The sequence below is a fragment of the Eucalyptus grandis genome, chromosome 3, assembly GCF_016545825.1.
Source record: "Eucalyptus grandis isolate ANBG69807.140 chromosome 3, ASM1654582v1, whole genome shotgun sequence".
Classification (NCBI taxonomy): domain Eukaryota; kingdom Viridiplantae; phylum Streptophyta; class Magnoliopsida; order Myrtales; family Myrtaceae; genus Eucalyptus; species Eucalyptus grandis.
Window position 1 is genome coordinate 40206308 of NC_052614.1, and position 13645 is coordinate 40219952.

At 41.3% G+C, this 13645-nt stretch overlaps 2 protein-coding genes across 2 annotated transcripts; both read left to right on the plus strand.

The window, feature by feature from the left end:
• The first annotated feature begins 2365 nt into the window (after window positions 1-2365).
• LOC104415260 (beta-glucosidase-like SFR2, chloroplastic) lies at window positions 2366-8733 on the plus strand. The gene is given in 11 exon segments (XM_039308765.1): window positions 2366-2629; window positions 3692-4045; window positions 4341-4479; window positions 4677-4843; window positions 5350-5571; window positions 5827-5998; window positions 6080-6313; window positions 6405-6554; window positions 6684-6813; window positions 7153-7374; window positions 8361-8733. Coding segments are annotated over 10 exon segments (1935 nt in total). The 5' UTR covers window positions 2366-2450; the 3' UTR covers window positions 7341-7374; window positions 8361-8733.
• A 364-nt stretch (window positions 8734-9097) lies between these two features.
• LOC104415259 (serine carboxypeptidase-like 33) lies at window positions 9098-13177 on the plus strand. The gene is made up of 11 exons (XM_010026522.3): window positions 9098-9417; window positions 9734-10297; window positions 10383-10490; window positions 10705-10800; window positions 10918-11010; window positions 11085-11173; window positions 11521-11811; window positions 12000-12151; window positions 12252-12347; window positions 12555-12660; window positions 12806-13177. Exons 2-11 carry the CDS (start codon window positions 9961-9963, stop codon window positions 12953-12955), a joined length of 1518 nt encoding a protein of 505 aa, XP_010024824.2. The 5' UTR covers window positions 9098-9417; window positions 9734-9960; the 3' UTR covers window positions 12956-13177.
• Window positions 13178-13645: the final 468 nt, after the last annotated feature.

Consider the following 13645-nt stretch of genomic DNA (forward strand, 5'->3'; position numbering starts at 1 on the left):
ATCTATTACATAATTATCACTCGCATTGTTGAGTTGGATAATCCAACTTACTAGCCAATGTGCATGTGAGATTTTGTGGAACCACTACCAACTATTCTAAAAGCTTAAAATGTTAAATGAATGCGTGGTTTAATTGTTTTAAAAGCTTAAATTGAATGCGTTGTTTATTATTTAAATATTCTACCACTCTCCCTCACGCTTAGTCTAGATCTTTGCACGCTTAGTCTGATCTTTTGCCTAGTACTAAGCATGGAAATTTAATTAGGGAGGCAAATAGGGGCTTGGAAGATTTAAACTCATGAACTTCTAGCTCTGATATCATGTGAGATTTTGTAGGACCACTGCCAACTGTTCTAAAAGTTTAAGCGGTTAGATGAAGGCGTGATTTATTATTTAAATATTCTAACAGTGCATATACATTTTCTTCGCTAAAATAATGGAGAATCTTTTGCCTTACCAAATCATCTTGCGGTGCTGTATTCGGCAAAAATGTTTTACCCCAACCGTCTCTTTATTAGGCATGCAGTATTCGTCGATGATGTTTTGACCGCGGACGAATATGTAGCCACCTATCTCCTTTGTCGCGTTCTTCACACGCCTCTCACACATAAATTCTCATTTTCTTGAAATCAGAACAAATGACGAGAGATACCATGACGTTCTCTAATTTCTCCGCTCGAGCTCGACTAAACCAATAGACCCACAATTAAAGTGGACTCACACGATTTTTATACGCTAATCGAAATTACGCGATAAAAATGGGTGACCCAACAAGTTTCAACTGTTGCAATTTGACCCCAGAGACAACACGATACATAAAATTGCTAAACTAATTAATTTAATCCTCGGGAGCCAGGGAAGCGTCTAGGAGTGCGCAGGGCTCGCGGTCTGAGGGATTTTCGGAAATCGTCTCTCTCTCTCTCTCTTCTTATAGTCGAAACTTTACCCTCTTGCTCCATTATTATAATGACGACACTAAATTGCGATCTTTTGGGTTACTTCAATTTGGGGAATTTAAATTATAAAAATTGGAAAATTCGAGAAAGATATGTGATGCTTCGCCTATAATTGCTTTTTTGCAAATTGACGAGCGGCTACCTAGGGAGCTAGGAAAATCTAGTTTTAGTTTTCCTAGGTGACTCTTGGAAGCAATAAAATAGCTCATTAATTCATGAATATTGTCTCTAGGAATCCTCTCAGTCCTAGGGAAAAGCCCAGCACCCGGCCAAAAAATAAAAATTTAACAGTTTAGCCCCCATCGAGATGATTAAGAGTTTCGATGCATTAATTGAATGTACGCGTACCGTGTATGGATTGGCATGGTGACAATCTAGGCTTATAATTAATAATCATAATTGGGCCGATGCGAAATATTGGGTCGGGTTGGGCTCTTGCTCTTTGTCATGGGCCGGGTCAAGTTTTTAGGCCCACTTCACGGGTTGTCCCGTTGGTTCATGTTTGATTCTCGGTTATTGCCCGTTGGCCCCTTCTTAGTCTAATCTATGTTCTGGGCCATGAAGCTTTGTCACAAGAGAGAAGCATGTTCCAAGAAAATGAATTTTTTGTTTTGAATAAATTCACTCGTATCAATAGGAAAAGCCCACATGAGAAATATGTAAGATCCATGATATTGGGCTCAGAACTTCTCGGTGACTAAATGAACGACGGACGGGGCTGGACAAGCCAGTTGCGGCAGTGTCCCCGTTGTGGTGGCTCGGAAGAGCTTGAATTGGAGGCGAGGCGAGCTGGCGATGGCAAGATGGGCCCGCGATAGCGGGTTGTGGGAAGGGCTTGCCGACGCAGGAGGGGAGATGAGAGGCACGACCTTGGCGTCGGCTAGCGTGAGGGGACCCCATTGGGATAGGAGGAGGCAAGGATTTCATTCGTGCCGACGAGCCCACGGAAGGCAAAGACAAAGCAACAACAAGGGCCGTGAAGAAAAACCTAAGAAAAGGACGGCGAAACAGAGCACGGATCGGGCACGGAACTACTCCAAGTTCCAAATTCAATCGAATTCAAACCACAAAAACGTCTTGCTTAATCCAATTGCGCATTTCAAAATATCAATCGAGCTCGAGTCAAATGCCGACTTGAACTGATGTAACGTGTTCTAGCCAGTTGGCTCGACTCGGCCAGGTACTTGCGCGGGGAAACCGACATGATTCGATGTATCTTTCTTAAGTCCGAAAATGACAAAGTATCGATGTTCGAACTTCGCACGTTAACGCATCTGTCGGAATCAGGAAATCCAGAGCGCGAAGCAAGTTCGTTGAGACGACCGTTAAAATCGCGACACGTGGATCGTTCGAACCATCCCCGCATCTCCGCCCGCCACCTAATCCAATCCGAAACGGAAGGACACTCCCTCTCTCTCTCTCTCTCTCTCTCACTTCTTGAAGCTTCTAGGCGTTCTGGCAGCTCCGGCGGCCGACTAGCTCCGGCGGCCGGCGATGGCTTTCGCGGCGATCTTCGTGTCGGCGACGAAGGTCGCGGGGGTCCTGGTGACGGTGACCGTCGCGGCCAACGCCTTCTCCTTCTCCCGCTTCCGCAGGAAGAACCTGCGCCCCTTCAAGTCGCCCATAGACGAGTCCGCGGACGTCCTCGCCGTTTTCAACGCCGGCGCCGGTACGTATCTCCGAGCAACCTCGCTCGCTCGATGATTGATGATTTCTCGCGAGCTGGAGTCGCTCGCCGGGCGAACGGCGAACGCTGTCGCTTATTGCGGTGCGCGGGTGCGTGCGTGGTGGTTGTTGAGGTCGATGGAGGAGTTGCGGTGTTGACATTCTGGCGAGGGATTGAGATTTCCGCTTTGAATCTCTGAAACGGTGCTGGATGACAATGAGTTTGTAGTAAGCGTTTGCTGACGACTGTCGTAGCTCGTTGGCACGCTGCTCCATTTGGAATGGTTTTGCTCTTTGTCATCCTATGAAAATGGAATGTTGTATGGTTAGCTTTTTTTTTTTTTTTTTTCGTAGTTTTCGCAAAGCCACGGCAAATATTTAAGGTGATTTTGAAGATTCGACGTGGTCGGTACTGAAGAAAAGTCAAATCTCAAATGCTAAAACTGAGAGTCACGCACGAGCACTCTCTATATTTGAAACTCGACCTTTATAATTGATCATAGTCCCTCAATTGCGGTTCTCATATTGTCACCTGGATGCTGTCATAAATTTTGAGTCTTCGAGGGAAAATATGTCTGTCACTTATTTATAAGTTAGCTCTTCACATGCACTATCTTGTAGGACCTGTTTTACTTGCAAACTGAATTAATGTCATCCTGTTCAGCTATCTCTTCACTAATAATTTGTGGACATAAGAAATTTGATGACTCTTGAACTCTTCATGGATGCAGTTTGATGTGCAGCCTGTGTGAGCGCACAAAATTTAGTGGGATGATGAGAATGTTGTGTATAAGTTGTTGATCTCGAATGAGTGACATGTGTGATGTGATTGTTAATGAATCATGGCCAACATGAATGACTGTCCTCAGTTAGACACCACTGTTCTTAAACAGTGGGAGATTTAGAATTTGAAGTTGGCTGATTCGAGTGTTGTGATGATTTAGATCAGGGAGCGGAGAGTAGAGTTTACCTACATGGATTGACGCATACGCAATACTAACTGTTGATTTAGAGAAGGGAGGGGGGAGGATTGGTTTGCTGAATAACTTTATAATTTCTAACTCTTGCAGAGGGGGAGGAGTTTTTTTTTGATTGGCGACAGCTCCTGCACATGTTGAGGATAAGCTTAACGATGCATGGCTCCAGTTTGCAGAAGAGAGCCCCTCTGACAAGCCGGAGTCACAGCAAGGACCCCAAACTGCAGATGCAGTCATCGCTTCAGCTGCTGGAGATGGCAGTTCTCAGCAAGTTTCATCATCTAGCAAAAATGCTAATAAAATAGTGAAAAAGAAAAGGCCTCTTACGGTTTCTATGGAAGCCATGATTAGAGGATTCCAAAAGTTCGTGGAGGAAGAAGTAACAGATGCTACACCAGATGAAGCAGACCATCATAATGTTGCTTCCTGGCATAATGTTCCACATCCGTAAGCCTAAGTTTTCAAGTGTTGAAAGCCTAGGCACTTGATCATTTAATATACGTCTGGGAAATGTGTTTTTTCTCTGTTCAATAGGATTTATTGGCATATTCTTGAGTTTTATCTACATATATTATCATCTCCGTGTTTCCATCATAGTAACTTTTTTTTTTTTTGGTAAAGTCCATCATAGTATCTTTTGTCTCTGGCAAACATTAAAAAAAGAATAATAATAAAAAATAAAGGTGACTTGTAGATTAATTTTCTATGGAATTGATGTTTGTATTGTTTGAATCACTTTCAGGGAGGAGAGATTAAGGTTTTGGAGTGATCCTGACACTGAACTAAGACTTGCTAAAGATACCGGGATCAGTGTTTTCAGAATGGGGATAGACTGGACACGAGTCATGCCGGAGGAACCAGTCAATGGACTTAAAGATAGTGTTAGTCTGATATTGGCCATTCATAAACTCAACTAATGATAATTCTTGATTTGTCCAAGTTGTGGTATCGAAACTTGGATTAAAGAAATTGCTTTTTCTTAAATGTGTTTTGCTGAACTGTCTTTAACATGAAGATGTTATGAATGAAGAGTATTATTCATTGGAAATAATTGATAGGCTGCAATTCTCCTTTTCAGGTTAATTATGCAGCTTTAGAGCGCTATAAGTGGATCATCCATAGGGTTCGCTTTTATGGGATGAAGGTGATGCTCACTCTCTTTCATCACTCTTTGCCACCATGGGCAGGTGAATATGGAGGCTGGAAGATGGAAAAAACTGTTGATTACTTCATGAAATTTACAATGTTAGTCATCCTTACCATATCCACTGATTGTTTTGTGGGGTTCGGACATTACAGGCTTTGTCTCTCTTTCGACAGAGCAATCAAGTCTGACTGACTGTTCTGTGAAATCAAATTAGCCACCTGTATCTAGTCTGTAGTATTCAAAGCTCACAGAAACCTTTGTTCAATCTTTATTTTTTTTTTAATTGTGGTTTCATTTTGTTCCTCTCTGTGGATTCATGGTCCAGAAGCTCTATGTTCAGAGCTAAACCGATGCAGTTTCCAACGGTGTGCTGAGAGTAAAACAGTTTTCACTAATGGGTTGAAGCAGTAGAAAAGGAGTATATTCAGCTTCTGCTTGTTTGTGGCATGGCTCGCTGCTGTGAACTAGTCCAAATGATACTGTCCTGTATTATATTGCAGCTGTCTCATCATGAGCACCGATCTTATGTTGCACCATTACTTTGTGAGCGAATTATATGTATGTACACATGCTTAAAGTTAATTTCAGTGCTCTTGCATTGCAGGCTTGTTGTTGACTCTGTTTCAGATTGTGTGGATTACTGGGTTACATTTAATGAGCCTCATGTATTTTGTATGCTTACCTACTGCGCTGGTGCTTGGCCTGGTGGCCACCCTGATATGTTGGAGGCTGCCACTTCTGCACTGCCAACTGGCGTTTTTAAACAGGCTATGCATTGGATAGCTGTTGCACACATGAAGGCCTATGATTATATCCACGAACAAAGGTTTCTTCTCCAATTGAATCCTTAATTTTCTTTTGGAACATCAATATTATGTGTTAAGTGTCAACAGCACTGGTGCATGCATACATGTACTCACTCTTCCAGTGTATTGTTATGTGGTCAGTCTCATTTAGATGGTCTAAGTCATTGCTGCTAAAAGTTTTTATGCTGCCTTGACCTTGTTCATTGACATTGGCTACTGTTATAACCTTTTTAGTATAAATGCTATTTTTTCACAATCTTTTGTGGTATTTACAGCGGAGCCTTGTCAAATCCACCAGTTGGAGTGGCACACAATGTCTCTTTTATGCGTCCTCATGGCCTGTTTGATGTTGCCTCTGTTTCATTGGCCAATTCTTTGACTCTCTTCCCATATGTGGATAGTATATGTGAGAAGCTTGATTTTATAGGAATCAACTATTATGGACAGGTTCTTTCTCTACTCGACATCTGACATCCTCATACCACTAAAAAATCATTGCAATAATGTATACACATTCTTGCTTCTCAGGAGGTGGTCTCTGGTGCTGGATTGAAACTAGTGGAGACTGATGAATATAGTGAATCTGGACGCGGTGTTTATCCTGATGGCTTGTATCGCATGTTGCTACAATTCAATGAAAGATACAAGCATCTAAATATACCCTTCATCATTACAGAGAATGGAGTTTCTGATGAGACAGATTTGATACGTCGGCCGTATTTATTGGAACATCTGCTTGCTATTTACGCAGCTACGCTCATGGTTTGACCTGCAACTCTGCAATTCAACTTTTTCTGTGAATTATCCTTTGTCCGATTTCGCTTTGGTTAGCTCTGCTTCTTTCCATCTGTAGGGGGTCCGTGTGCTTGGTTACCTATTCTGGACTATATCTGATAACTGGGAGTGGGCAGACGGTTATGGTCCAAAGTTTGGACTAGTAGCAGTTGACCGAGCCAATGGTCTTGCTCGGGTACCACGCCCATCATACCATTTGTTTTCTAAAGTAAGGTCTATGCTTGCTACTTTGATAGTTCATTTATACTCCCACTCAACTCCCGGCAGGCTACCCCCCTCTTCTTCTCCACTCTTCTCCTTCTTTACCTTTTCAGTGATCATTTTCCATTTGCCTCAGGTGGTAACAACAGGTAGAATCACTAGGGAAGACCGAATGCTTGCATGGAACGAACTCTATAGAGCTGCTAAAGATAAAAAAACAAGGCCTTTCTATCGAGCAGTGGACAAACATGGATTGATGTACGCAGGTATGACCAAATTATGTATCTGCATCCACAGTGCTATATTAGTTTAACAGACAGACAACTTCTTTTTGGCCAGAAACAGATAGATAACCTAGATGTCTAATTTATGTTTGGTGGCTTCATGTAGTTTCCTACTTTTGAGAGGTTTCAGGAACGCCTTTTTTGGGTCAGAAAAAGCTAGTTCTTTTTTATTTCAAGTTATAGCAGAAAAGGAGATCTATAGGAACTTAAATACCAATCATGGACGGATATGGAAGTGCTTCTAGTTCCCACAAGAGAGTATTTGGCCAAACCTTTTCAGCCATTCTTTCCAAACTGTGATTCTGTTTTACCTTCTTACAGGAGGCCTGGACAAACCTACCCAACGACCTTATGTCCCCCGGGATTGGAGATTTGGACATTATGAGATGGAAGGTCTTCAGGACCCCTTCAGCCGCTTGTTCAGATGCATATTCCTTTCTTTCCCACTGAGAAAGAAAAGGAAATCTCAGAAGGAAGAACAAGAAATAATCCTTCAGCCTCTTCCTTAATGTCTCTGATTTTTGTTGTCGGTCTCTATGTAAGGTACTGATGTTTGCTTTGTCATATGCTAATGTTCTGGTTCTGGTAATAATCTAATTTTACCAGTCATGGCACATCAAAGATAGTTATCAAAGGTGTCTGCCATTGAATAGTCTTGCCTGAGTAGATCAAAAGGGATCGAGGCAAATTCCGACTCCTATATTTCTGCATCATCAATCAAACCAAAGCAAGACTTCAGACAAGGAACTTAAGAAACTAAGTACGCAGTATTGTAACTTGAGTACACGTTATGCTCTCCCAAACACACCCTATGACTATAAGGTTCTCCAAAAAGGTCCTTCAAGGGGGGTTGTGGCAGGGAAAAACTTGAATTCCTTCAAACAGTTGCTGGGTACACAGTCTGTAACTTGACGTTGATGATAATCCTAGCCCCATCTAGTTTTTTGGCTACCATAAAACGTAGCCTGATCTCATAGGCTGCACTCCTGTGAAGCTACTAGTTATGGTATAGAAGCTTTCACCGTCTGTTCTCATGAACAACTGAGAACTTAACCTTGTGGACTGTATGGTCAATCACTTCGCTATGACATGTTCTTACATGTTTGGACACCGAACTATTATTTCTTCACAAGGTCAGAGAGAGTTGTTGCTTTTATTTTTCTTTTAAAAGGAAAGGCCTGTAGAGCAGGACTGAAATTTGAACACACAACCTTTTAGATTAGCCTCAAGGAAATACCTGCACAACCTTCTACTTTGCATGATGAATCTTGTTATTGCTGCTGACCTCTATGTTTCGGAATTATGCTGAATATAGAAGCAAACCTGCTATGATTGAGAATGAACGAAGCAGGTATTTATTTGTAGGTATTTTTTCCTTCGACATTTAGATGAATGTCACAATTATTACTTCCAAACTTCGTCCTGTCTTTGATGTTGGACATTAGAGCAACAATGACCCCTTAATTTATCATACTTATCAAGATTCTCTGGTTTTTTTTGGCTAAATGTTCTTGATTACTTTTCTGCAGCAAGGTGAACTTTTCAAGACATCGAAGGAATAGTTGGAGGATGCATATTCCTAAAGTGCGGTAAAGCTTGGCAAAAGCTTGTGTTACAGGAGGAGGATGTAGTGGACGATCCATCAGTAGGGTTATCATTCTCCTCGTATTTCCCGAAACCTGGTGTAATTTTATTGGATAGCCCCCAGTAAAAATTTGTCCAATCCCTAGTGTAAGTGTATATACGTATAATACATGGTAGGTTTTCCAGGAGTAATACTCCGACCCTCTGTGAGAGGACTAAATATTCCTGTAACATGAATAATTTCGCTTTAGTTTGTTGTAAATCACTGTAAATTCAAATGTAAGACAAAGTAGAAAATCTATATTTTGTGGCTGGCGAGTTTGGTGTCGTGCTTCTTCTTGCCCGTGGTCAAGTTGAATTTCTTCTTTTTGGGGCGAAAGCTAAACTTGTTGGGCTCCAGTTACATTCTGTAGGCTGCAATATTAGGTGGTGCCAGGACATAAGTATCTCTAGTAACACGTTACCTAGAATTGTTATGTTCACTGGTTACTCGCTCAGCTCAGGCTCTCTCTAGATCATTAATACCAAGCGGTTGTGATGCGTTTGTAGGGGATGTCATTGTTTCGAGGCCAAATTGAGAGGATGACGATCTGTTCCCTTGAACATTTTAAGCTATCACGATCTCCTGAAACCTAAGTTTACATGATTTGACTCCATCCATTGTGCCAGCTCGGTCACGCGTTCATGTGCCTAACAAGATTAGGTCACTTGTGGCTGGGATGCTCTGGCCATGAAATTGCACGCTGATAGAGAGTACGGACACCATCACTTTTTGCATCAGCCAGTCATTTGATTTCACAAAACCGGAAAGTGGACACTCTATCTTTTTAGGCTCATCCCAATCCGATTCTCAAGATACTCGTGCCAATTCGTCAGAAAAAGATGCATTCAGCGCAATTCCATGAAGGTCTTCATCAATGCAATCTCACCAGCCACAGAATGATAAAAGTCAAAGAAATCACGAGATGAGAATTACAGTGCGCAGATGCTCTGGAATTCAAGGTAAGTGCACAGCTATGGGCCTTTGTCATCAGATTGAGTGCAGAACTTTACAGCTCTTCTATTCCACTTCAGATGCTAATGATTATCAATGGCTTGATACTAGGTTTATCGACAGTAAGATGATAATTTTTCTTTTTTCCTTTTTTTTTTTTTTTTTTTTTTTGTGGGGAATAGAGGAGATAATGCTCTAGCCAAGATAGATTCTTACACTTGTTAACCTACTGAGGATACCTGCATTCCTTTTGTTTCTGGGTGAGTTTTCATACATTCAAGTCCCACTTCTCTGATGTAGCCAAGCACTGATAATCCATAACAGGTTGGTCTACTTGGTGGATTCGTGGGGTGAAAAGCCACATGCGTCTCGATTCTTCTGTGCACGATAGTGAACTTGGCAGAAGTCCATCACGTGATTGACATATGAATGATAATACATCGCTTCTCCCTGTCTCTCTCCCAGTCGCTTTCACTCTCCCTTAATTATTTAAACAGGGCCTCCGGGACCCTGCTGGTCAATCCTAAGCTTCCTTGGGAGCAACAAGCGAGATGGCATCATCTCCATCCTCAATTAATGCCTTCGCTCTCTCTCTTTTGTCCATCCACCTCCTAGTCTTCCTAAGCAGCCCTTCAATCACCACCGGCATTAAATCGCCCCCAGAAACGGAACAACGACCCCAGACATTCTCACCAGGGGATGAATCTCGGTACACGGCAGAATCAGACAGGGTCATAAATCTCCCAGGGCAGCCCTCAACCCCCTCAATCTCCCAGTTCTCAGGCTACATCACAGTCAATGAAGCCCATGGGAGGGCCCTCTTCTACTGGTTCTTCGAGGCCCAGAATCAATCTTCACAGAGACCTCTTGTTCTTTGGTTCAATGGAGGTATCATTCGAAACAAGAATGTCTGATTGTTGATGGGTTTTTTGCTGTTGCTAGTTTTTGACTTTTTGGAAGTTAATTTGTGAAGGTCCTGGTTGCTCATCAATTGGGTATGGTGCTGCTGTGGAATTGGGGCCCCTGAGAGTGGACACCAATGGGACTGGCCTTATATACAACGAATTTGCTTGGAATCAAGGTCTTTCTTCCCTTTATTTTAGTCCAATGTCACATTCAAGAATTAGTTTATCTAAAAAAGCAACATTCCTTCAAGAAATGGATATGAAAAGTCCTCTTTTTGGCAAAGAAACTCGGTCATAATTGGTCTCAGTAGAGAAAACAAAAGAGAGAGAGAGAGAGAAAAGCAAAGAACAGCGAAGCAATTTAATCTGAGTTGCTGACTTGTGCTGCAGAAGCAAATCTGCTGTTTGTGGAGTCACCAGTTGGAGTTGGGTTCTCTTACACCAACACATCCTCTGATCTGTCCATTCTAGATGATGCCTTTGTCGGTAATGTGTTAATTGATTCAATTGGAGTAAACAGAAAAAGTTCCAATTCTTTGGCTCAAGTGTTGCTTTTGAAACGAACTTGAAACTAATGAATGAGAGTATTTGAGTTTTTCTCAGCTGAGGATGCATACAGCTTCATGGTGAATTGGCTTCAAAAGTTCCCACAGTTCAAGACCTATGATTTCTTCCTTGCTGGAGAAAGCTATGCAGGTCTCTCTCTCTCTCTCTCTCTCTCTCTCACATACGCCAAGCTTGAATCAGACGTTTCCTTGTTTTCTTCACAGGTCACTATGTTCCTCAGCTAGCTGAGCTAATCTATGACAGAAATAAAGACACAGCTAAATACACACCAATCAACCTCAAAGGCTTCATTGTAAGTTACTCAAAAAGCCTCGAACCCTGTCCCAAGAAATTAATGATTGTTTATGCTCCGTGACTTTCGACCTCAATTTTGTTGAACTCTTCTGTGACTTCCTATCAACCACGGTAGAGAAAAATATGCACTACCCTCGTGATCAACACCCAATAAAAGTAACAGCATCTTTTATGTCCTGCACTCGTTTTAACTTGCGTGCCAAATGCACACGAAGAAAGCCGAACCTGAGCGAATTCTGCTCCTTGCTTCGAAAGGAGCTATTGATGATAAAAACCAGATAAAAAATCCGTAAGAAAACGTCAATATTGAAAGTAGAAATACGAAATTAACTAATCACGTTGCAGGTGGGGAATCCAGTAACGAATGGCTACTATGACTACAAGGGCCTGCTCGAGTATGCATGGAGCCATGCTGTGATCTCGGACCAGCTCTACGATAAATGCAAGCAAGTTTGTGATTTCAAAGTCTCCAACTGGTCTATCGAGTGCAACAAGGCCATGAACGTCGTGTTCGCCTCCTACCAGCAAGAGATTGACATCTACAACATCTACACCCCGATATGCCTCCTCAACTCCTCCTCCACATCTTCTTCTCCATCTCATACCAGCGAAAACCGCTTCGAGTCGCTCACCAAGGTAATCAATGCAATCGCAACAAGTTTAGTTACATGCGCATACAACTCATTTTACCACCAACGCAACGGATACGGTCAATCAGAATCATGTGGGTGTTTGGCAAATGAAAGTTGGACAATTTATGTCCTTTCGTTCGCTCGGTCTATGCGAATCTGATCATAGTCGGCCTGAAATTTCAATTCTTGTAGGTGAATGGATATGGTTTGAGGAGGATGAGAATCCCAGCAGGGTATGATCCATGTTACTCTCAGTATGCAGAAATGTACTTCAACAGACAAGATGTTCAGTCTTCTCTCCATGTGAGAGCAGTCAATTCCAACTTTAAATGGAATGTCTGCAAGTAAGTATATAGACAACTCAATGGGCATTAAATAATCATCACCATCATCGTACTGCTTTTTAAATAATGCATCAATTGTTTATTTTTGTTTTTTGGTTAGCAATTCCATGTTGAATACGTATAACTACACGGTGTTCTCAGTGCTGCCTATCTACACCAAACTCATCAAGGGAGGGCTTAAAATATGGGTGTACAGGTACACTCTCTGCGTCTTGCATAAAACTTGCTTCATGGTTTCCCCTAATTTTTGGCTATCTAATCAAAGAAAACATTTCGCCGATGAATTCTCTGAATAACTTGCGATCATATTTATGCTCGCGGAGCTGGGAATAATCCCAAAAAAACCAAAGAAAGAATTTATCGACGCTATTGACAGAATTTGGGTTTGGGTTTCGAGGGGCAGCGGCGACGCAGACGGTAGAGTGCCGGTGATTGGGACGAGGTACTGCGTCGAAGCTCTCGGGCTGTCTATTAAATCTCCTTGGCGTTCGTGGTACCATGACCATCAGGTCAGTCATTATTTCTTACATTGTCATTTTGCTTTCTTGTTTCCTTTACACACGTGATTTTCCAAGGAAAAGATGATCAATTAAAATCGCAATTACAATTAAAAAATGGGATTAGTGAGCAAAAATTATTAAATTTTTTTGGCAGGTTGGAGGGAGGATGGTGGAATATGAAGAAGGATTGACACTGTTGACGGTGAGGGGTGCAGGTCACCTGGTGCCTCTCAACAAGCCCAGTGAAGCTCTTGCTCTCTTCCATTCTTTCTTGACCGGTCAAGACCTCCCCAAGCAGAGATAATTTTTATTTTTATTTTAATTTTTTGTTGCTATTTTTTATTTTCCTTGTGGGAGCAGAGATAAAAAAAAATGTTTAATTTTCACGTATTTAAAATGGAAGTGATGGGAATTTTACTTCTGCATTGAGATGGGATTAGACTGTTTATCTTATTTTTCTTTTCTTTTTATTGTGTGTGAAGTTAGACAAATAATAAATAGATTATGATGCAATGTTTGATTTAAACCTTATTCATGATTTTTTTTTTTTTATAATGTATCAAAGCAGTAATGAATCTTATAATGAAGTTCACATCCTGTCAAAATTAAACACAAACTTACCTAAGTATAAGGCTAGGAGAATCTCAAGGACATACTAATATGTGAGCCAAATGTACATATGAATGATCGAAATATGATATTGTTTGAACTTAATGGGGTGTGTGTACTATGATCCACATCTCAGGGTTAGACATTGGCGATTACATTAAACTAAGACTCCGTTTGTTTCATGGAAATTATCTTCAAGAAAAATATTTTTTGGATTTTCAAAAATTTAGATTGTGGAAAATAAACTAGTTAAGAAAAACATTCTCCATTATTGAAAAAAATGCCTTCAAAAGTGAGGAAAATATTTTTCGCTTTTCAAAAAGCGAAAAACATTCTCCATAACTCTTTACCAAAAAAAAAAAAAAAACATTTTCCATAACTTCTT